Source organism: Paralichthys olivaceus, chromosome 14, assembly GCF_024713975.1.
Source record: "Paralichthys olivaceus isolate ysfri-2021 chromosome 14, ASM2471397v2, whole genome shotgun sequence".
NCBI lineage: Eukaryota > Metazoa > Chordata > Actinopteri > Pleuronectiformes > Paralichthyidae > Paralichthys > Paralichthys olivaceus.
In genome coordinates this window covers 17440412-17463898 of record NC_091106.1, presented here as the reverse complement: position 1 = coordinate 17463898, position 23487 = coordinate 17440412, and the positions used below count along the sequence as shown (strand labels likewise).

At 40.3% G+C, this 23487-nt stretch overlaps 3 protein-coding genes across 7 annotated transcripts in view; 2 read left to right on the top strand and 1 right to left on the bottom strand.

Moving 5' to 3' along the window:
- rgs7a (regulator of G protein signaling 7a) overlaps positions 1–8764 on the bottom strand; it is a 44383-nt gene extending 35619 nt beyond the window's left edge. Inside the window, exons 1-2 of one of the 4 annotated variants that reach the window (XM_020096030.2) lie at positions 8470–8764; positions 7408–7529 (exon numbers count right to left, since the gene is read on the bottom strand). In XM_020096030.2, the coding sequence (XP_019951589.1) occupies positions 7408–7485 (78 nt within the window). In that variant the 5' untranslated portion in view covers positions 7486–7529; positions 8470–8764. Of the gene's footprint in view, positions 1–7407; positions 7530–8255; positions 8390–8469 lie in introns of those variants that run through there. The other 3 variants (XM_020096024.2, XM_020096006.2, XM_020096015.2) reach the window with 3 other exon arrangements.
- Positions 8765–12907: 4143 nt separating this feature from the next.
- Positions 12908–15441, top strand: LOC109635107 (ubiquitin-conjugating enzyme E2 D4-like). 2 transcript variants are annotated; one of them, XM_020096041.2, is made up of 7 exons: positions 12908–13145; positions 13602–13665; positions 13764–13795; positions 14098–14175; positions 14344–14449; positions 14903–14996; positions 15092–15441. In XM_020096041.2, exons 1-7 carry the CDS (start codon positions 13122–13124, stop codon positions 15135–15137), a joined length of 444 nt encoding a protein of 147 aa, XP_019951600.1. In that variant the 5' UTR covers positions 12908–13121; the 3' UTR covers positions 15138–15441. The 2 variants fall into 2 exon arrangements, with proteins under 2 accessions (XP_019951600.1, XP_019951606.1); XM_020096047.2 differs by lacking the exon at positions 12908–13145 and adding an exon at positions 13187–13483.
- A 2204-nt stretch (positions 15442–17645) lies between these two features.
- LOC109636371 (protein bicaudal C homolog 1) overlaps positions 17646–23487 on the top strand; it is a 56244-nt gene continuing 50402 nt past the window's right edge. Inside the window, exon 1 of the mRNA XM_020098026.2 lies at positions 17646–18220. Within this exon, the coding sequence (XP_019953585.1) occupies positions 18019–18220 (202 nt within the window). The 5' untranslated portion in view covers positions 17646–18018. The remainder of the gene's footprint in view (positions 18221–23487) is intronic.

Here is a 23487-nt window from a genome sequence, read left to right as displayed (position 1 = left end):
AGACAAAGAGAGAAAGTTAGTGTGATAGTGTGAGTATATGAGGAAACATCAAAGACCTGAAACTGAACAAAAGAGGCCGTGAGCGTGGGAGGGGAGAGTGAAGAGAGTGAGGGGATAAAAGAGATGGAAACGAAAAGGGCAAAGTGTGAACAACCAGAGCATGAGACACACAGAGAGGCTTGGGACAGAGAGAAATATTTTTCACAAGTCTAGACACAGACAGACAGACGTGCAGAAGGAGAGACAGAAGAGTGAAGGGATGTTTTGCAGAGAGACAATATTCTTCCTGCCTCAAGCTGCCAAAACACATGGAGGAGAGGGGAGGTAATGCATGAAATACTCTGCAGAGAAGATAACAAGATTTCTTATTTCTGTTTACTTTTGAAGGCGCTTGACGTGCAAATATGATTTTAGCTCTGGCAACGATTTCGAGGCTGCTATGAAATATGCAGTGGTTGTTTGGAGAAAAGCGTCCCTCCAATTATTTTATTTTTCTTTGGCAGAATGCTTCAGTGGATTTAATTATTGATTCGAGAAGCACTGACATTAAAAAAAAGTTAATTTTTCCATTTAGGAGATATTAGGTTGGTTGCGTTTTTCTCATAATGGATCAGATTTTTTATTTATTAAAACTGATGCTTCACAATCTAAATGGTGTCTGCACTGCAAACATTAAACCAGCACATGTTGACATTTCAATTTTTACAGTGTTGCACATGTCTAATTTATCTGATTTATGAAGAAGACAAGAAACAAAACACTGCAGTACCCTCCTGTATGCAAATGATACTGAGAGCTAAATATAACTCAAAGTTAAAGTATTTGAAAGGTATGCAATTGCGAAAGATAACATTTCTAACATGTCAAGACAAAGAGATAAGGATGAAAACGTGAATTTCTGCAACACAGAGGGCATGCTGGGAAGAAGAAAACAACCATGGAGTGCATCAGTAGAGCTGTGGAGACGGCATGGACACATTTGAAATGCAGATAGTGTATGTCGAGATGGAGGGTGGGGAGAGGAGGGACACAGACATAATAAACAAGGAGAGAATTAGCACATGTAGATCTTAACCAGTGTGTGGTGAATATGGAAAAACACGGCAGAGAACTCAAACTGTCACACTGCCTGTTTCCCGAACTGAGTATCTCTGTCCTCATTAAGACCAACACACCAGAGACGAAGGAGGATTCATTCACAACTGCGGCTGCAGTTTGTCCCATAGTCTTTGGCTAAATGCTAAACTGGAGTTAAGTGACCAGACGGATGCGAGGCCTGAGTCAGCTTCTATCTTAATGCCCAGGCCTCCTCAGACCCTTATATAAGCCAAACAGACAGAACCAAAGACTTGGCAGACGTATAAAGAAGAGAGAGTTTAAAGCAAGACGGGCTTAAGTATTTTTTCACTGTCTTCGCAGAGCATCCACTAAAGTCCAGTTCTGTGTAATTTATATGTTAAACTACATTTTTCCCCAAAAATTTAATTTCCTCCACTTTTCAAATCTAAAATATGCAAATAATAATAATAATGTGTGATAACAAAATATGCTCATACAAAACAAACAGCATCCTGTACACATCTGATACGGGAGACCCAGAATCCTTCTCAACTTCAGCCACGTTGCATGAAATGAATTATACTTTAAGGAAATTGTTGATAGTAGATAAGAATATTAATATCACTCTTATGTCTGTCTGTTCAATATATGAAGCCAGAGTCAGGAGACAGTTACTGTAGATTAACATAAAGAAAGGAAACATCGAGCCTGGCTCAGTCTGAAGGTGACAACATCCTCCTATCAACATCTTTAACCTCGTTATATCACACTGTATCTCATTTGTTCACACACTTATATCTTTGGATTGTTTTCCTACAGATGTACAATAACCGATTAACTCTGGCAGTGAATATTTAACAGATACTTAAAATATGGTGGTGCAGTGGTTCGCACATTCCTCTCATGGCGAGGTGGGTCTGACTGAGTGGAGTTGACATGTTCTCGCAGAGGAAACCCTTGTCTGTGTGGGTACTCTGACTTTCTCCCACAGTCCAGAGACATTCAGATTAATGATAAGGTTAATTGGAGACTATTAATTGTCCATAGGTGTGAATGTGAGCGTGAATGGTTGTCTCTGAGCTGGTGACCTGTCCAGGGTGTACCCCTCCTCTTGTCCAGTGTCAGCTGGGATGGGTGCAAGGGCCCTTAATGACCCTCAACATGATCAGAGATAATGGACGGAGGGTTTCTGTGAGTCGCAGTGTCATTTTGTGATACTGTCACAGGAGGGTGCCAAAGTAAAATACTTGTATGAACCATAAACTTTGTAGCAAACCATCCCATACAACCACCCCTAATAAAATATAGTGACTCTATGGAAGTAATGGTGTGCAAATGGTTGCAGAGTGTCACTTTAACGGTTCTGGCTCTAAGCCTGCGGTAGTTTATATCGCCGAAACCAGTCAGTATTAAAGTATTTTGTAGGAAAAAGTTCAATAACCACTAATCTTCACTAATTGTTAGGCTACCAAAGACAGAACAAATTAAGTTGTTAAGATGTAGAAACCGATAAGGTAACAGTGATCATCTGCCCCCAAACACAGTGGTACCACCTTCTGCGTGTATTTTCTCCTCTCTGTCTGTTTGTTCTTGTCTTTTCACTTTGTCTCTTTGAAGACTAAAAGTAGGACTGAGGAAAATGAACTACCCACATAGACTGCACTGTGCATCCTCAAATTGGTTTCCTGAAGAGAGCCTCAAGTCATTTGTGGCATTTGTGCAATGTATATATAAATTTAAATTGCATTGTGACAAGATGCAGCATGACCGGATGGATTATCTTAGCCCCCAGCAGAATGAGGAGATACCAGAAGAACCCTGGAGTAATACTGACTGTTGCATGTGTTAGTAATCGCAGCAGCTCTAATTGGCGTTAAGGTATTGACGTCAGAAAATCCAAGCAAAATGGATTAGAACAAAGCCATAAATGCCATTTTCCATCCGACCATGTCTGCCAAACAACCACACGTTTCCTCACAGTGTGAGCTGAGAATAAAAGAAAGAACATGTATGTTTTCATACACTGGGAGAAATCGCCTGGCTGGCAAGCTGACATACAAAGAGCTGTACTTCACACACAAAGACTTCTCTCTGATCTGGCAATTATAGATCATCCTACCTCACCCTTCTCTCCCCCTTCTCTCCCTCTTTCTCCCTCTTTTTCCCTCTTTCTCCCGGTCTTACTGATCCTCTGATTGCAGATTGAGGGAGACAGGCAGCACGAGAACCCTTCAATCTGACTCTTAGCTGAGAAAAAGCAGAAAATGTATTCTGCTGCCTCTGCTTTACGACTCTTGAACTACGCAGGATGGTTGGGAGATTGTATTGATAGAACATGGTTGATATCAGGTAAACAGATACAGATTAGGTCAAGCTTGAAAAATGTTTTCCAGCGAGGAGATCTCCACTGAATTTCTCGCAATGTAAAACAAGACTCACCATATTAATAATGTCTGCATCCCTGAATCGTCTAATAACACTGTATTACTGCAGTGTTGCAGTGATGCAGAGGGGAGGGGGAAATCTTGTTCCAGCAAAATGATCTCTTGTACACAACCACTTAATCAGCTGACAAATCAATAGTCTGCTTTAATACCTTTGCCCTGTTTGTTATTTCTGTTTGTTCATTAGTGAGTCACACAAAGGAGACATGGTTTAAACCTCACAGTGTGTGCATCAACACCTCTTTGAGAAGTGTTAAGGACAGAGCTCCCTGAAGCTGAAAACATACAGAGTGTTATGAGCATTAAAGCACATGAATACACATAATGCTTAATCTTTCTACAGTCTGCTATAGGTCAAACATGAACATGAAATAAAAATGATAATTTAAGTGAGGTGTTAAATTCCATTATCTGCCACTGTTTGGCTACAGACAAATAGTGCCAAGTGGTGAAATGTACATGAAAAATAAGAACTGCAGACTCATACATTGTGCATCATCGTCATCTGCAGAAAACACCCAGTTTCACCAGGGGAGCAATAACTTCAAAGATGCACAGTATTGACATCCATGTAAACTCCAGGATGTAAAACAGTCCTCCCCTACATCGACTGAAGATGACAATAACTGATATAGAATATTTTATGTGTGAAAAAATACACAGAAGGGAAAAAAACAATAAGCATACAGTATAGGATTGATGGCCGTGCAGAGAGACAGAAGCAGGAAGAACAATTGCTGGATGGACGTTGGGAGCTCAGATGTAAACAGAAGTGGGCTGGAGCCTCAGCCGTAAGATACTACACCACAGAGGAAGATCAGGCTCCTGCAGTTAAGGTGCAAAAAGTTGATCTTGATCTTTATTTTATCCTAAATGGAGTTTTAAATTTGGGCCATTTCTAAGAGGAAGTGTGTCAAAGCCTACATGAGGGTGTAAAGGTGGGTGTCTGGTACATGACAGGATTTCAGTTGGATCAATATTTCACTTTGTCTCATCTTTCAGCTGAAACTGAAATATGTGATTATTATGATTATTCTTTTTCACAAGTGTAACGGAAAGCGTCGGCTGGTGAAAGAAGATGTTCCCTCCCCTTGCTGAGTAGCTCTGAACTTCACTGGAGCTGTTTTAGGCTCGCATAAAAAATTCAGGACTCTCTCTCAGCAACATTCGCCCTACATACAGCACACACACATGCCCGCGCATGCATCACGGAATTATTCATGGTGCACACATGTGAGCGGGCTTGAAAAACACACACACACAGGTACACTTGGAGATATAAGCCTGGTTAATGTGTGAGCAGCGAGACATCACAGAGACTTTTATATGAGACGTTTTAGTGGCATTTCATGATGAACTGATACCATCAATTGTTGCTGGTAAATAAGTTAGCCAGTGTGTGTGTGTGTGTGTGCTTGTACATTTAGATTGTATGTATTCAAACAAGGCGCTCGAGTGTGTGCGTCCTTGTTGGAGAACAGACGTCTCTGCAAACATCTCCACAGCAAGTGGGTCAACACCTCTGCTCAGCCATCCATTTTCATTAGACCATAATGACGAGAGTGGAGAGGTAGATGGACCAGAGAGAAGGAAAGATTGAGAGAAGTGAAATGATATAGTTATGATGCTCCCAGTGGAAAGATTATCAAAGCATGATCCGCTGTCCTCAACCTTCAGTCTCCCTCCGCTGATATTACATAATCCTTCTGCTCCTATACATCAGCCCATTGTCAGCATGCAGGTAGACGCAGCCGGCTGCTTAATATATAAACATTTTCTGAAACATTTCCTCTGTATAGTTACTGATGTGAGCAGCACAACACAACATTAAAGCAGGTTTTCCACTTGAGAATTCAGCTTCATCTCCTTGTGGCCCAGTCAGTGTGGGTTGCAACACCTCTGCCAAGTCATCTCCATCTGAAAAGCATTTGGGGCACTCCCTCACCCAGACGATATCCACATGTCTAAAGACGGTGCTCGTTGGATTGCACTTTGAATTAAACCCACTCCAGAAACGCAATTTCATCCTCACTGCCTTCACCATGTTCTTTCACTCTGCAGTGTATCTGGGTCAGACAGTTTACAAAGCCAAGCTGTGGTCAAGTTGTGAGTAGAGATGAACTGGACGATTTCTGAAAGTTTAATGACTGAGATTTTACTCTTGCCGAGCATTGGACAGCAAGCAGTTGCTCAAATCTAAAATTACTCTTGCCTCTTTCTAGCTCTGAATTAATACACACATACCCTGGTGTTTTCCTGTTTGCAGATCCTTAACGGCATGATCGAAAAAGCAGGACTTTCCAATCAATAGAAGGAGAAAGAAAGAGAAGTGGCATGTAATTGAATAGCTACAAAGACCTCAAGTCAATATTTGATGCTTTTATTCAGGATGCAACTATTTTTAAAGGCCCTCGTACATTTCATACTGGTTCATGTTAAAAATGAAATGCAATAAGAGACATGATTTCCTCCACTGTCTCCACAAATAAAACTTACAGGGAACAAAAAAACCAGTTACACTCATCCATCTCCATTATCCTCAATATTTGGCTCATCTACTTCACAAGCCTGTTGTCTTACTTTGGTTGTATGCAGAAAATTGTGTTTTAGGAAAAAAATTACAAAGCACCCCTTCCTGCTAGAAGCATAGCGACACTTCCAGCAAATCTTGTCCCACACTGGCAGTATTATTGCCTAACATGCTGTGAGGGCTATAAAGGGCCGTCAATCTATGGTATCATGCTAAGTGTATCCTCTTCCCGGTGTGCAGAAGCAGTCAGTGATGGAAGAGGTGCATTTGCCGAGAGGTGAAAAAGAAAGATATGAGAAAATTCACTCGATGTTTGAGCCATTTAGAAGTAAGACGCAAAAATGATTGCTTCATTGGTGCATCAGAGACTGAAGTAAAACATTACACTGCCCATCAGGCATTGACATGTCCACAGATAAACAGCTGTTGGTGAGATACTTTAGATTTAGTTTAATAGATTTGCAGGAGACCAATGTAGAAACCAGCCTCATTTAATTATAATGTAATGATGCTTGGTTAAAGTGAATAATGCCTAGGATTGTATGTGCAAGAAATGAACATAACATATGTTTTTTACTAAAACAGATCTGAAAAAACCTTAGACAAGCTGTTCCACCAGGAAGCCTGGTTGTAGCAAAAGCTACATTTGTAGGTTAATCTACAAGTTAGCTGTTTTTGTCCTGCTCCTGGGAGAAGAAAACATCAGAGATCAGCACACATACCCTCATATATCAATATTCCACCCGACATGTGTTAGTTTCTTTAAGAAACTATAGCCGGACCTCGAGCATCAAAGTAAACAAATGCTATTTTCCCTGCGGATTATTATTTCATTAATCCATTTGATGTTTGGAGCGGTACTGGATTAAGGTGTCTCTGCATCGGGCCATTTCACATCCCACCCTCTCTCTCATTCTCTAATATGGTAACAGATTTAGCAGTGAAGAAATACACCAGTGGCAATGTAATGAGCAATGCTTAAAAAGCCTTTGGCTTCCTTTCAGCTCCATTAATGTCAGTCAGATAAAAATCCATCCTCCTACTTGTTAGCGACAAAAGCTGATGGTTTAACTGGAAAATGTGTGCATGCACGTCAGGATGTGTCATCACACGTGTGTGTGTGTGTGCATTTGTTTGTGTGTATGAATTTACATTGCGTGTCATGTATGATGTGAAAGAACCATTGCATGTTCTCTCCATGTCCTCATCACGCTGACGTTACACCCCTAAATCAACCATGGCATAAGAACAATGTCTCGGCATTAGTATTGGTAATTTCCATTGCTCAGCTCGTCATCCAGTAAACAGATGCAAGAGAGACACATTCACAAACACACACATACACGTGCAGGCTAAAAATAGCGGCAGCCTTACCTTTCTGTACACTATCATGTTGGGGGACTCATCCGCCACCCCATTGGTCCCCTGCCCACCACTGTTGGTCTGTGCCATGATCCAGTAAGTAAATCTGCCACAGGAAATGTCAGGTGCTCCTGCTGTGGACAGAATAGATATTTTGGTCCATCAGAAGAACAACAGAGTTTGAACGTTGCCCTTACCTTACCAGGAAGGGAAGAATTTACATAACTTGTGTGGCCTGGATCACCTCTCTACATATTTGACATTTCCACATGGAACAGGTGCGCAGATCTCCTATTTGGCTACAAGTGTTCTCTTCTCACAAGGTCTTCACAAGGACATTTATTTGAAAAGAAAGGGAGCAGATATTTGCACAAGTTACGGTGAAAAGTTTAACCTGAAAAGCTGTGATGGATGAAATGCAGGAGTGCCATCACTCTGTTCTCGGATTGCATTAATTGTGCGCGATAAACTGTCTGACACCGTCATTATTTCTGTTTGTTGACATCAGTGGACTCAATCCTAGACGCATGTTAACATTGCAATGAGAAGAATAGGTGAGGTGAAGCCCCGGACCCTGTCAGCCAGCAGTAATTGCAGTAAAACAGCACACCGTCCCTGGAGGAGGCTCAACAATGCAGCTCAGATTCATCTACTCGCTTACAGCCACCGTGAGCCAAAACACGCACGACTGCAACGGACATCGCATATGCACGTTGCATCTTCTCGATGATTTCCTCCCACACGACATCCTTGGGAGTCTGCAACACTGAACAGCCCATCGCATGCAAACAGCGAAGTCATGTAACCTGCTCTCAACACGAGGCCGTTTTCTGGATCAACACCGGACCGGGCTTTCTTACCACGAGCCGCTGGCCGTTTCAGCACCTTGGACAGCGACTGCACAAAAAACACGCCCGCGCCCGTTGTATCCGAAAATCTGCTTTAATGACGAAGAGAGGTACAGAGAAGAGAGAGAGAGAGAGGAGAGAGAGAGAGAGAGAGAGAGAGAGAGAGAGAGAGAGAGAGAGGGGAGGGGGAGAAAAGAGAGAGGAGGAGAAGAGGAGAGGGGCTTACCTGAAAAAACGCGCAGCCCCGCTATCGGACTCCTGAATCCGTGCAGCGGTGGAAGCCGGGCCCTTCTGGTTCACGGTGTCAACTGGCAGACATAGGAATGCGAGGACTGGTTCATTGGCAACGCGAGGAGACAGACACTCGGTGGACACTCGGTGTGGCAGCCTCTCCGTCTCTCTTACTCTCTCTCCTCTCCTCCTCTCTCCCTCCAAACGATGCTGTATACCGAGGCACGGGCTCGCCACCTCCGAGTGGCGTGAACGCGCATCGATCCACGACCAATTGCGTGCGAGGAATAAATTACAACCCGTTTCGGGAGACAAACAGCAATGTCTCTCAAATTGTGCTGCTGTGCTGCTGCAGAGATATATGTGCAGTTTATTATGATTGAACGAAGGCCAGTCTTGCAGTCAAAGGTCAAAAATGTTGCATATTTTATATTTCATATTTCATATTTCTGAACCTGAAGGATTATCTTTCTTACCTGTCTTCATTGGTTACCCAGACACTAGAATTGATTTTAGAATTCTTCTAACTACACATAAGGCACTACACAGGCTGCATGGCCCTCATTATATTTCTGAGTTATTGTGGCTCCTGCACATGGTGAGATCTTTACAGTGGACTGATCAAGACCTTTGGCCATCCCAAAGTCCAGATGTAAAAGCAAAAATTCATCTTTCACCTGCATAAGAGAAGATATTCAAGTCAAATTCTGCATTTATATTTTACAGGAAGTTCCATAAAACTGTGTCAGACACCGACTGCAAATGGAAGAAACTGTTATAAATCATCTATGAGTTTCTGTGAATCAGCGGCGGAGCATCCAGCTCTGCAGCGATAAATGAATCAACAGAAAACCTCTTGATTTGCTTGCAATCTGTGGCTTTGAGATATGCAGCAGTCCAGGCATGAAAGATGACAGATGTGCCCTTCCTCCCTATGTAGCTGCTGTATGTGTCTATATGTTTATTTTTCTCTTGTCCTCCTTATCAACCCTTTCCCTCTCTCTCACGACTGTAGCTCTCTGCAAGATGGCTCTAACAGTCGAGCCCATTCAGCTGCAACATCAGAAATACACAATCCTGGATTTATTAGAATTGGTTACTGATGTCACAGCATTGGAATCTGAGTCAGATGATGTCCATATATCATTCTCTCTCTGAAGTATTTTCTTTGTTTTGCTTGTCTGTCTATTTTAAGCAGGATCTGCTGTAAATGGGTCACTTGGATCAGGCCTTCACTTATTGCCTCCTCAAAAACATGCAATACAAAAATACAGCAATATAAAATACTCAAATCCTCTGTTTACTTGAACATAACTTAATCTTATCTGAAAATTTTACTGGCCTCACACAGCACTGTTAAATGTACTTATGTCTTTATGATTCAGTAAAAACATCCGACTGCTGCAGGAAATTGATGCAGCCATTAAAACCACTGACCATAAAATACTTTTTAATAGACTAGACATTGTGGTATCTACGTCAGTGTTCTGTTGGCTGCATAGAGGGCAGGGGCCATGTTGTTACCATTTGCGATCATGAATCTGATGTAATCGCTTTGATTTACAGATTCATTATGCTACTTTTAATCTAAATCCAGTAATCCCGCCAACTACTCTAAACTTGCTTCATGGATGTAAATGCATTAAGAGACTACAGAGAATTAAATGTTGGTGTTATAATGGATTCAGATATGAGCTCCAGCAGCTGCGTCAAGGCAGTCATGGCATCAGTCCATTATGATCTAAACATCGCAACAATTAAGTTTAATTTCTACAGGAGGTGAAGAAAAACTCAGTCTGGCTGTTTGATTTTTCTAACAATCCACTCAACCATCCAGACCAATTCAAGATGCTACTTGAGGAAGCATTCTCATATTTTATTATGATTCCAGTTAGTTATAGAGTTAGATTGTTAGTGTATAAATCACTCAAGAGCTCATTGAATACATTTTGTAAGTATTCAAAGAATAATCCCAATGGACCCCCCAGATCTTTAGGAAGCAGTCAGCTATAAGTGCCTCAGGCCAAAATCAAACACCACATTAGACAGAGCGACTCTGCTGCTCACAGAAGGAACCAGCTCTCATTAATTCATCACATTCTTTACCTCACCTTAAAAAATGTCTAATATTTTTTGTCTTTGTTGAGTATATTCTTTAATCTATATACTGTCCCCCTATAATAAAGTATTGCTCTTCTGCACTTTTATACTGTACAATAATATATGTTTAATTATATTTTGTCTATTTCAGCGAGTTCTTTTCATTCTCTGTCAATATATCTTGTTCATTATAGCTCTCAATGGGTTGGTTCCTCCTAATATGTACATAAAATACAAGTGTAATAGCCAATATCAACACAATACTAAACAAAAGCTTTTAAACATGATGAAATTGAAACTGCCAGAGCTGGTTACAATGATGGAATTTAAATTGATTAAAGAATTGAATAACCAGCTGTTATGTTCACAGTGGATATCCTTATAATTGTTATTAAAATTAAGATTGTACATGTGTTGTGTATGGCAGCTGTGATTGTCTCTTTGTGTTGTGTTTTATAGATGTTGTAACAATGTTTTGTTGCCCTCTCACCAGGTCTCAAGAAATTTCAATCTCAATGAGACTTTTACCTGGTTAAATAAAGGATATATGCATATTTACATGTTGTTTGACTCTCTGTGTTAGAAAGGTTTAATACAGATAAACTTGCCTTGCCTAAATATTTCATGCTCATGGTGATGCCATCCATCTGTCTTAACCTGACCCATCAAACTGCCCCCCTCTGCACATGAGGACACTTACAACCACAGAAATAACCTTTTCAACAAGGCAGGTCAAGGTATTCGATAATTTAATCCAAAAGGGTGTAGACTGAGGCTACAGTTTATCCCCCATAACCTTTTTAGAAAACACATTCGACATCAACTATACTGCTGACATCTAACAAAAACATAACATAAAATAAAATAAAATGGCAGTGTCGTGCCTGTCAAAACATTTAGTGTTTCTACATGCTTTTTAACTGGAGGAAAATTTTATCTTTTTACATTGGTCCTCTCTATTAGTTGTTTAAACATGCAAATCTGCAAAATATTTATATACTCTATAATTTGCACCATTTTAAATTTAGGAGCCTTTAAACAGCTGGTTGATTCATGGTAAGTACTTTTATTTACAATCTCTTCTGACTGTTTTCACTGTATCGTTTTTAATAAGCAGAGCGCCAAGATGTCATCATCATCTCATTAGTGAAGCTTACATCATGGTCACATCTGTCCAGTTCAAATACCATATGTTCCTCAAAGGTCAGTCGTCAGTCACAACAGGGCCCTTAGTGCCGCTCATACGTCAGAGCGCCACTGATTCTGCAATAAAAAGAGGGTAATAGACAAAAACATGTCCAGAGAAAGATAAGCCTTAATTTGAATGTACCACTGTCGAATATGATTAATTTCAATAGTGAAAATACGACAGCTTTGTGGAGTCAGCTGTCATTCACAGCTGCAATATATCAATGAGAGGTGAATAATTTATATGTAATGTGACTGGCTTTTACATTTAAAGGTACAGTGTGTAGAATGTTGTGATATCTAGCGTTGAAATTTCATGCTGCAGCTGAACACCCCTCACCTCACCATTTGCTTCCAAACATGAAAAATAACCTGTGGTAGCCTTTAACTGTAATAAAAACTCAAAAGGTGTTTAGTTTGTCGGGTCTGGACTAATGTAAAAAACATGGCGGCCTGAGGGTCCCCTCGATGTAAATATAAAGTATTTGAATATAAAGGGCCTTTTCTGGGGTAGAGAAAACTACAATTCATACAATTTAGATGAAAAAAACTAGTGAAAACATCATGAGGATTATTCTACATGAAATTTTTGCCAGTAGTTCCCTTCCAACTAAATCTTACACACTGGACCTTTCAGAATAATATATTGAAATAAACCTAAGGCCTGCGCTATCAGTTAACTCAAGCTCCGAGCCCCCGAAAAGTTTAGACTTTAAGTGTTATTAAATAATTTCTTCAAACATACTCTTAAAGGATTTTTAACATCCTCTTTTATGTTTTCTAAATAACTAAAGGCTGGTTATGAAATTAGTCAATAGGCCATTGACAATACAATATCATTATTATTGTTGCTATTATTTATTGTTGCATTATTATAGTTATGATTACTATTATTGTTGTAATTTTTATTGTTATTTTTGTTTTTATTTTTATTATGGGACTCTGATCTTTCACTCGAGCAGCTTAAAGGGACCATTCACCCAAATGTATAACCAAAGGCTGGTTATGAAATTATACAATAGTATATTGTAAACAATACTCTATCATTATTAGTATTATTATTATTAGTAGTAGTAGTGGTAATAGTATTAGACTGTTTCTAGTCAGTGTACCACTTTAACAACCAGCCTCTGGTCACATGTTTCGGGTGAACGTTCCCTTTAAGAGGCTCGGGTGAAAACTCCGAGTCCCACAATGCACCGGCGCATTCTTCGTCGTCAAACAAAAACGCGGAAACAAAAGAAAGAACCAGTTTGTCAAAACAAATAAGCTCGAGTCGCCTCGAAGTGAGCGCAGTAGAAGCTGACAGCTGTCAAAGTGAGCACCGTAGCTGCTGCCCGACCGTCCCAGCGACCCGCCATGGCCCTGAAGAGAATACAGAAGGTGAGGCTGGTGTTTATCTGATGCGCGGAAAAGGTCGCAGCGATACGGAAACGTCGCCCTAGCGTTAGCATCTCGATCACCGCGTAGCATCTGTCGGCTAACCCCAGCGTGCTTCGTCGATGTATCTGCGTCTTCCGGACGGTTTTTTAAGGCTCCGTGATGATTTCACCTCCTGGATTTCACCGCCAGCGAGCGACTGAGTCGAGCTGTCGTCGGTGACAGGACATTAAAGCGGTTAAAGTGGATGTGGCTAACTTCCTGCTAAAGATGGCCTAGCAGGCGAGCTGTGCGGTAGCGTAGCTGAGCTGTAGCTGTGTTGGATGTTTCCTCAGTGTCAGGTTGTGTTTAAAGGCTGGTTAGCTGTGTTAGCCAACTGGAAATGGGGGTTTAAAGTTTAAAGGGTATAACAGAGGCTGTCAAACACTCAAGTTTCTTTTATTTTTTAATTTTTTCCAGGAGTTGAATGACTTACAGAGAGATCCCCCAGCTTCATGTTCAGCTGGCCCTGTAGGAGAGGACAGTAAGTGTCAGGAAACACAATGAAACGTGTGTTTATGTGTATTAATACTGCATAATGTTCTCACTGACTCTTCCTTTTACCTGTTTGTTTTCTTCTAGTGTTTCACTGGCAAGCTACCATCACAGGACCGGTGAGAGTTTTCTGGATATGTTTTCTAGATATTTGTTTTTTTAAACCAAGCTGCTTCTGGATCTCTAGACAATAGTGTTTTATGTTGACTTTACAGTATTTTCTAGTGTGTGTGGGGAGCACACACACACTGGCACACTCTATCCCAGTGTTCCTCACTGAAGCCCACAGCATTATAGTGACCATAATACCATCATATCTTCATTTAGGCAACTTTTGTGTCCTCTCTACCTGGAGGCAGTATTTTATCTCATGAGAATCCAGTTTTATTTAACAATTGTATTTAACCCTCTTGCTTTTTAGAATGACAGTCCATATCATGGAGGAGTGTTCTTCCTTACTGTCCATTTCCCCACTGACTATCCCTTTAAACCACCAAAGGTATGAATACCTATCTTTAACACTCACATCCCAAAAATACACATTGATACTGGTGATTTCAGTATTTTCTTACATTTTGTAGAACACAGTGAATTGAAATTATCTGGTGGATGCAGCTTTGTCTATTTTAAGAAATGTTTCATTTGACTTGAGTTTTTTTCTCCATAGATTTCCTTTACAACGAAAATCTATCACCCAAACATAAACAGCAATGGTAGCATCTGCCTTGACATCTTGAGGTCGCAGTGGTCACCTGCACTTACAGTGTCAAAAGGTAACAAAAGGACATTTTACCTGTGAAATGCAGTAGAGAACATTATAGCAGTACGTAGTGTGAGCTGGGTTGTATGATTCAATTTGATTCAACAAGGATTTTATTTTTTCTTCAATCAAATTTGAGTGAATATGTTGGAGAATGTCAAAGAATGTTTTTTAATCACAAGAGACATTGATGCAGTGAAACCTGTTTGGTTACGTCATCCCAGTGCAGTAAAGCCATAATGTTCAGCCTGTGGAAATAGAGGATTTGCGAACACTGTGTTCTTGGGACATTTCAAAGGATTTGAAGGTTTCAAGGACCTGAACCAACAGAATTTTGATATGATGGTGCTTGAAATCAAAGCCTGTTCATTTAGATTTTAATCGGTTTGTGGAGTTTGGAAGAAGAAGTTGAAAAATTCATGTTCAATTTAAAATTAATAAAATGATTTTTGATCTTTTTTTTCAGTTTTACTATCCATATGCTCTTTGCTATGTGACCCAAATCCAGATGATCCATTAGTCCCAGACATTGCACACACCTACAAAGCGGACAGAGAAAGGCAAGTATGAAAGCTGTAGATGTTGGCTTGTGGTCAAACCAGAATCACTTCCTTCATCTTTAAAAGCCCATTCTGAAATTACTTTTCTTTTCTAGGTACAACAAACTAGCCAGGGAATGGACCTACAAGTATGCAATGTGAAGGAACATAGTCTCTGCAACAACGACGCATCCCTGAACACCTCGAAATATGACAGTACTGTTCGAAATGCTCATCCACACTGGTTCTAGCTGAGGTGTTTTATAAGCTTGAAGCACTTTCTCTACTCAGATTTTACTTGACTCAACTGTTTTTACTGTTTATTTTCCCCTTAAATTGGCATTATTATTATTAGCGGTGGTGAGATACCCGGATTGTATTTTTCTTTTAAAATATTTACTGTATATTGTACAAACCCGTACTGAATTTATTTTGCATTGTTTTGCATTAAAAGCATTAATCGAAATTGGATTAACTTTGGGGGGAATTTTGTGACACATAAAATATTATTTTTATCATCATGATCATCATAAAATATTATCTTTCTGTGGCATAAAATGTGTAGTGCATTGTAATTTAATCAAACGAGGTGTTTAATATGCATATGACCACTAGGTGGAAGTCTTTACTTTTTACTGCACAAGCCTTTTTTCATAAGGGCCCTTTCTGTCCTGGACAACTTTAATTTTTATATTTGTGTTACATCCAATGCAGGCCCATTTACCAAATGGTGATTGATTCATGTGGAGAGTGTCTATTACATTGTCTTGTCTGCGTAATGAAAAGAGAAGAGATGTTCTGTCCATTAAAATTAAGTCAGGCATTATCCTCACCTCTGCTGGCTGCAGCACAATGATTACAGCTTTCCAACAACAATAACCCACCAGTAGAAAAACATGATTGAGGATAATTCAAATTGAAATGAAACATTTTAGCAGGGACAGGGCCATTGCTGTTATGTACTTTCACGAGTCTCTGATTGACCCAACCTCAATCTGCATGTCTGTGGCCTGTGGGAGGAAGCCGGTGAAAAAGTACCCGGAAAAATATACACAGAGAATAAAAACATGTAAACTCCACAGAGAGACTACGACCAAGCTTTAATGCAAGTTAGAAACATTCTTGCTTTGAGGTCCCCAGCATGATGCAGGATATAACTGCTAGATTGAAGAGCATCTTTAGGCTCTCAGGTGTATATGGGGAATATTTGTGGAGCTCTGCCCTCCAGCATCCTCAGACCATGATGCTCCAGACGCAACAACCACTTCCTCTCTGCAGCTGATGATGATTTCTCACACAGGCAACCATTACCTCATGTGAGTTGATTTTACACTGTTACGACTTTGACTTTAAATCAAGCAAAGAAAAATATTTGATGTCACAACACTTGGGAAATTCCTGATTTAAAAAAATTGTATAGGCCACTGAAAAAGTACAAGTCATCAGTAATAAGAGTTAATGTCACTCTCTACTCCCACTCATGTAGTTTAGACAATGAGGAGCCTGTCTAAACCCTCTGGGGCATTTTCTCAATTTTTACATGTCTTAAATTTACCTCTTAGACACACTGGCACACAGCCTGATACCCACATATTCTTCAGGACATTCTCAGTGTTGACCTAGAGAATCACATAAAGACATTATTTGGCACTAATGTTGAAAATCTGATTTCAGAACTTTAAGAATGTCTGTAAAACTTTTGTGAAAATTCAGCACATTAAGGTTAAAGACACACATTCCAAAGCTGATGTCAGTTTTTAAAAATTCTGTTGATGGTTCTACTCAGAGTAAAAATAAAAAAAATTAATTTCTACCTTTGTATAATGATGAAAGTTTATTTTATTTTCAAATGAGCAGGAAGAGGACTGAGAGGCAGACCTGATCCTGCAGCTCTGTGGTTACTGCTTTATAAAGAAGGCCCCAGCTGCAAGCAAGATTCACACCTGACTAGTTTATTTAAACATGAAGATTAACAGTGATGGCAATACATCAGTAACAACTGGCCTGTTCCTGTTCTGGGATAAGAAAATATTGCAAGCATGGAGAGTGACCAACAGACACAAGACGTGTAAATTCATCCGCTGGAAAACCTCGTTTAACAAGGTCATATAACACTGGAAACTGTCATCAGTCATTTCCTGGACACAGCGTAAGAAGAATCCCAGAAATACATTTCTACAAGGACCTGCAAACCTCACCGTGCTCAGTGACCTCTTGGTTCTTTGTTACTTTACAAGAGCATCTTTGTTTTTCTGGATTCTGATTTTTTTTTTTTTAACTTATTGCAGACTTGCTCCACATTGTTTTGATTTCCTTTTCCTGTATTACTTCCTTTCACCACTCACAGGATGTGTAGTGTTTCCTCTATAAGCCAATTAATTGGTAGCACGGGGTGTTACCAGCAGCAGCCATGACATATAGAAATATAACTGCATGTTAAAGTCTGCTTAGATGTTTCTGTTTAGTTTATTTATATATCTAGTGGTGTGACTGATTTTAAGCTCATAATAATTGTGGTTTTGTTGGCTCCAATCACACAACGGCCTCCCATTAACGAGGCATACAAAGTTTTGCAGTGCACGAATTCAATCCAGTGAGTAAAGTTTTGGGACTTTCACAGGAACCCAGGGGGAGGTAGTAGATGCTGGTTCTGGGAGGAGTCCTGTTTCTTTTCTTTTTTTTTCTGCAGGATGACACGTGAAACTTTCCTGAGGAGGTGCTGGTGGTTGGTGTGTTTGCAGCACTGAGCCGTGCGGAGCTCCGTTAACTTCGGGAGGGACTCAAACCCTCCAGACCCGTGTGGCTCCTGCCTATTTTTAGACTAATGGGGGGAAACGAAGGGGCTTGAGGAAAACTGCAGAGGAGAAAGGAAAAGGGTCTCGACTGAGCTGCGATGAGCTCTCACAGCCCCGCGGAGTGACGAGGGTAGAAAAACAAAGAACACAAGTTCTTTCCTTTTCACTGACGCTCGACGCTTTTGGCTGCAGCGAGAGCTGAACTTTGAATCAGTGGCCTCCGGAGCAGCAGCAGCGGCGCAGCACCAATGGCTGCCCAGTGCCCAGACACTCTAAGCGGATACTTGCAGCAGCAGCAGTCGGACCAGGGCTCCAACAGCGAGCGCAGCACCGACTCCCCTCTCCCCGGCTCAGAGGAGGACCTGAGCGGACCGCATCCGCTGCCCGACCCGGAGTGGACCGAGGAGAGGTTTCGGGTGGACCGTAAGAAGTTGGAGGTCATGTTATTAGGTAAAACACACACACACGTATTCTCTTATATTGGAGTAATCTGACTTTAGAAAGCGTTTTTAAACTTCCTGCCCACTTTTAATATCCTCTGACTTTCCTTTGTTTGTATTTCACACTTAAAACAACATTCAAACAACACAACTACAACTTTGACCCACGCCAACGTGTTGCATTAGTCGTGAGCGTGACCAGGAAACTTCAGGGTGTCACGTGCCATCTCCGGAACCAATCAATTAAACCAATTAACTCCAGTCAATTTAGGACTTCAATTAGTGTCACCTCCTTCTATAAACAACATAAAAACGCCTTTTTAAGCCTTTTTCTAAGTTTACACTTGTATGATCATTCATGCTGACTGAAACGAAACTTTGGGCAAGAAGGTTGAAGAGGTCAAAGACATGAGAGAAGGTCAACCATCAGTGGGTCGTGGTGTGTGCATGCAGAGGTAGTAACGTGCCCCGGCCACAAGCTGTCGCTGTGCAAACTCCCTTGGCGCCCATTTGTTTGTAGACTAAACTGAAATTGACCCGAACTTGCAGCTCACTTACATATCTGCAAAACAGTTTGCATGCGCACAACTGATGCAACAGCTTGAGTTGAGTGAAACAATAACAGAAAGTCAACGTGATAAATAATCTTAAGTACATTAACCACAGATTTACTTAGACAATTACATTTTCTTTGCTGTCATCCATGAATTTTTGGACTCTGAAGCAGAAAGATCCTTTGTGCTGCAGGCTACACGTGAGAGCACATGTGGACTCTCCCTGCACATGTTGTGTTGATGCATGTTTTCTTCTCATGATTAAATTGATCCAGTGTGTGATCTCTACCTCTAATGATGTGACAGTGAACTGTTAAACAAACGATGACAGGCTCATAAAGAGCCAAAGCCGGCCTCTCAGGTCCTGGAAACTCTGGAAAGGTGTTGGTCATTTATCACATGGTTCAAAACCACAAGGAATGTAATATTATTATTATAGCGTAAGGTAAGTTGGCTGGATTCATTATTAAGTCCACCGGAAGACAACACGCCAGAGCCGGGAAGCAGCCAAACATGACCTTATGAGAAACAGTCATACTCGCCCTGTAGTTAAAACATCATATTTACTTAATCTACATTTCTGATGCGTAAAGCTTTACAGATACAAACATGATGAAAACTGCTCATTCATAGTATTTAACTTTGTGACTAACTTTCGGAGTAATACTCAGTGAACAGCTGGTTCTGAAGTAAGTTTATCCTTTATCCTATACACACAGAGGCACGCACATATTTCCCCCTGAGAATGTCCTGGTTGCTGCCTCGCTCCTCAGTACATTCCTCAAAGCTCCATGTCATCCCAAACTCTTCCAGGAAAACAACTTAACCAGAGGCCGGCCCTAAATCTCAGTGTCCCGGACATGCCGTGCGCCACGTCACACACAGAGCATCTAAAAGTGCCTGTATGTTATGTATATGTTTAGTTTACTGGATCTTTACGGTCTGTTAGTTTGCTCTTGTATTTCTGCCAACATCCTGTTTCTCAACGGTTCCTTCGTGACATCATGGCTGACGCTGCTCGTGTTGTTGTTGCTGCTGCTGAGAGTCAGAACAGGAATAAGTACTGGGTTCTACCATGTCCTGGTCTTTCTGGTCAGTTGTAGGTTCAGGTTTAAATACCATATTATCTCCACTGTGAAACTGCTTTAACCTTTAACCTCAGGCCTTCGGGGAGAATCCAGGATGTCTGGTTGCATCACTTGTTGCTTTGTTATCTCTCAGTAGACATTACACAGTCCAGGCATCTGTTAAGTTTTAGACATGATGTATTAATAACCACAAACAGATATAATATGGTCTGGATTTGTTTGGACTCACAGAATCAGAGATTCTCATCTTGATTTTGTTCCTTCAATGAAAGTTTAAACTCAAATATTCTAAATTCTAATAGCTTTTTTAGTCTCATCCAGCTAAGCCAGAGCTCTATTACATCTGGCTGTGTTTTGATTGGATATGCCGTAGATTTTGCTGTGGTACATCATGTTCTGAAGGCCTGACTTTGGACTATAATTAAATAATTTCATGAGAACTCCAGCATATTTTTACTTAGTGTTTAATTGTCTGTAACGGTATCTCACTTTTTTTTGTCCTGGAAAATAACTTGATCCCACGGCAAAGAGCTACAAGTTAAATCGAACTACAATCACTTCCCAAACAACAGTACATTACCATGTTTTTGATAGATCCAGGTAATATGTCTGAGGAGGGTTCACTGATCACCTAGTCCAGGAATATCACATATCACAGATGCTGTGAGGTACACATTTAAGCTACGTATTTATCCACTGTGTATTTAACACAGTTCTGACCCACAAATTCTCAAGAGGTTTTGGGTGAAAGTAAAAAAAAAAACAATAATATAGAAATACAGAATCTGACCTGATAAATGCCTAAATCAAATAAATTGCACAAATAATATCAAATTAAAAATAGAAAGATGAAAAACAGAAACATTGCCTTTTACATGTAGAATTGTTTTAATCATCAAAAATAATATTCATCCACTGACATTCATTTAGATAACACATTTAAAAGCAACAGGAGTTGACCCAAAGATGAATCACAACAATGAAACATAAAGTTGTAAATAGTCAACAAGACAAGACATTTGAATAAAACAATAAAATAAAATGCATTAAAATGGGTAATTAATTAAGATTTACACAAAAATGTGACTTATTTTGTTGTGAGGATGACCTTGGTATGACATAAATTGGTAAATAAAGGTTTTGTGGAATAAACAATGAAATGCTTTTTTAACAAAAAACATTCTGTATTTCACTGGTAACCACCAGTAACCAGCCCGAGCAGGAGTGATGTTGTCTCTGTTTAGAACCAGTTAAAAGCCCGGCAGCTGCATTTTGAATTTTCATTTGTAGATCCCATTTACAAGGACTAATAGTAATCCAGCAGAGAGGTCATAAAAGCCTGGACGACTGTGTCCAGGTCCTCCTGAGATAAAAACAGCTCTAATTTGGCTGTGGTTCAGAGCTGATAAAAACTGACCTTCACAACACTAAATTATTAGTTTCAGAAACATGTCCAAGAACACGGTACAGCCAAAAAACATGGTGTAGACGGAGGAGGAAGCACAAGGGACCAAATATTATTATATCAGTTTTCATTTTGTCTCTGAGATAAGTAAGTGGAGAAATTGTAGTTAAAAACCTCCTTTAAGAAGCAATTTTGATTTCCATTACTTCATGTATATGTTTCAGCATTTTATTCACTGCCTGATTGATATGGCAGACATACTCTTTAAGTTTTAAAGGTATTGCCAGAAAATTCTGATGTCCTTTAAGTCCTATTTAATTCAGTGTATCTAGTGCCAAGGCAATAATAGCAATTATTTTGGCTGTTAATTATAAATTGGAAGATCTTTTCCTAATAATAAGCCAAACTGTACCTACGGGTATAGGAGGTTGGTCAGTGTGGGACTTGGGACTGGTGGAGAGGCATATAATCATTGGTTGCATGAATTCTGCAGAGTAAAAATGGCCCAGAAGCTCACCGGGCTCATTAAAACATGTTTGTGACTCACCAGCGTTTCCTCGTACTGAAGCGAAATCCCAGCGTACACACTTTAACAAGCCTTTATTTGAATCTGTCGTAGTTAAATCCCCCGTTCGAGCACAATTTGCATCAGGAGAAAATAGAAATTAACTGCTGAGCAATTACAAATTTACTGTCTCTCTCACTGGCACTCAGGTTTCTGTGCTGAGATCAGTAAATACAGTGTGAAGTGACAACAAAATCTCACCCTGACAGCCATCTGGGTTTACTGTTGTACTGCTGGCACCCTGGAATAGAACTCTCCAGTTAATGGCTTGGAGACCTTGACAGAGGCACGAAAGCTTGAAAGATAATTTTATGCGTTCAGGGAACAGTGTAAGAGAACTTTTGTGCCTTTTTTTTAACATTCATTATGAAGTTAAGAGACCAGGGACAAGTGTGGGAAAGAGGTAACATTTTCTCCAACCAGGATTAATCGCATTGAGCGTCTGCATGTGGTAAAAATGTTTTCCATGGATTTATTCAAGCGTAAATTACTGATGTATGGGTCAGTTTGAAGAGCTCTTCCTGCTCAGACTGGTATTAATGGGAGTTCAGTGACTGTGCACAACCTCCTGGCCGAGCAGTATGTGTGCACACATCGTAACAACATGTTTGCTGAGTAACAGCGACAACAGCCTACAATTAGACTACATTAGGCTAAGTGAATCATTTTCCACATTGAACTAATTTGTTTTGCTTCTCCTGAACCACAGACTATTATCGGGTGGCTTTGTCTCAGAAAGGGAAAAACTGTTGCATGTGGCAGTGATTGGCAAATTACATGGGTCTCACAATTTCGAATATGTAGCGGTAACGTTATCAGTATAGTATTATACCTGTTGAACTCTGGTTTAAATATAATTATCCTGAATGAGCTTCTTCAAAAAACTGCAATTTGAGGCAACAGACAGAAAAGTAAGTCATATTGGAGGCGAGTGGAAACTCTTCCTCTGAGCAAGTAAATCTCCCACTACTGAAAATTGGTCAATTACATTTTCAATATTTCTCTCCGTAATGTTTTGACAATGATTTCTCTGGCTTCTTTTATGCCCACATAATGAGGGGAGTATGTGTGAGGGCCTCATCCTCCTCCCTCATCCTCCTCTTCCTCCTGGGTGCTGAGTAAGACTCGCAGACAGGAAGGACTGAGTGTCTTTTGGGGAATGTGCTGCAGGCTTTCGCTTCGCCCCCCCCCTTTTTTTGTTCCCTCTTGAGCATTCAAACACTGCTCTGTTGTTCCAGCTTCCATCAGATCCACTACGGAGTCGTTGGACTTTCACGGGTCATTATTCCTACGCTACAACACAATCCTGACTCTAACCTCCGAACTCTATCCAAAGCAAAACCAGGCAAAAATATTATTGAATTGATTCATCGTAGTGCTCGGCTTTGAAGCTGAAAAGTTAAGTTATGGCTGCACAATTAAAAACAAACTGATCGCTATGTACAATATTGAAAGTATTTTGAGTTTCACATCTCGTGGTGCATGTCATGTAACAACATTATACTTCACTCACCTAAAATCACAATAAAGATGAAGAAGTAGGGGAAATTTTACAGAGACCACCCTTTAGAAAAAATGCAGTAAGGAGTGGAAAACAATAGACAGAGCCAGCTTTCGAGAGGAAAATCCTTCTCATGTAAAGATGTGAAAATCCCTTATCCCCTC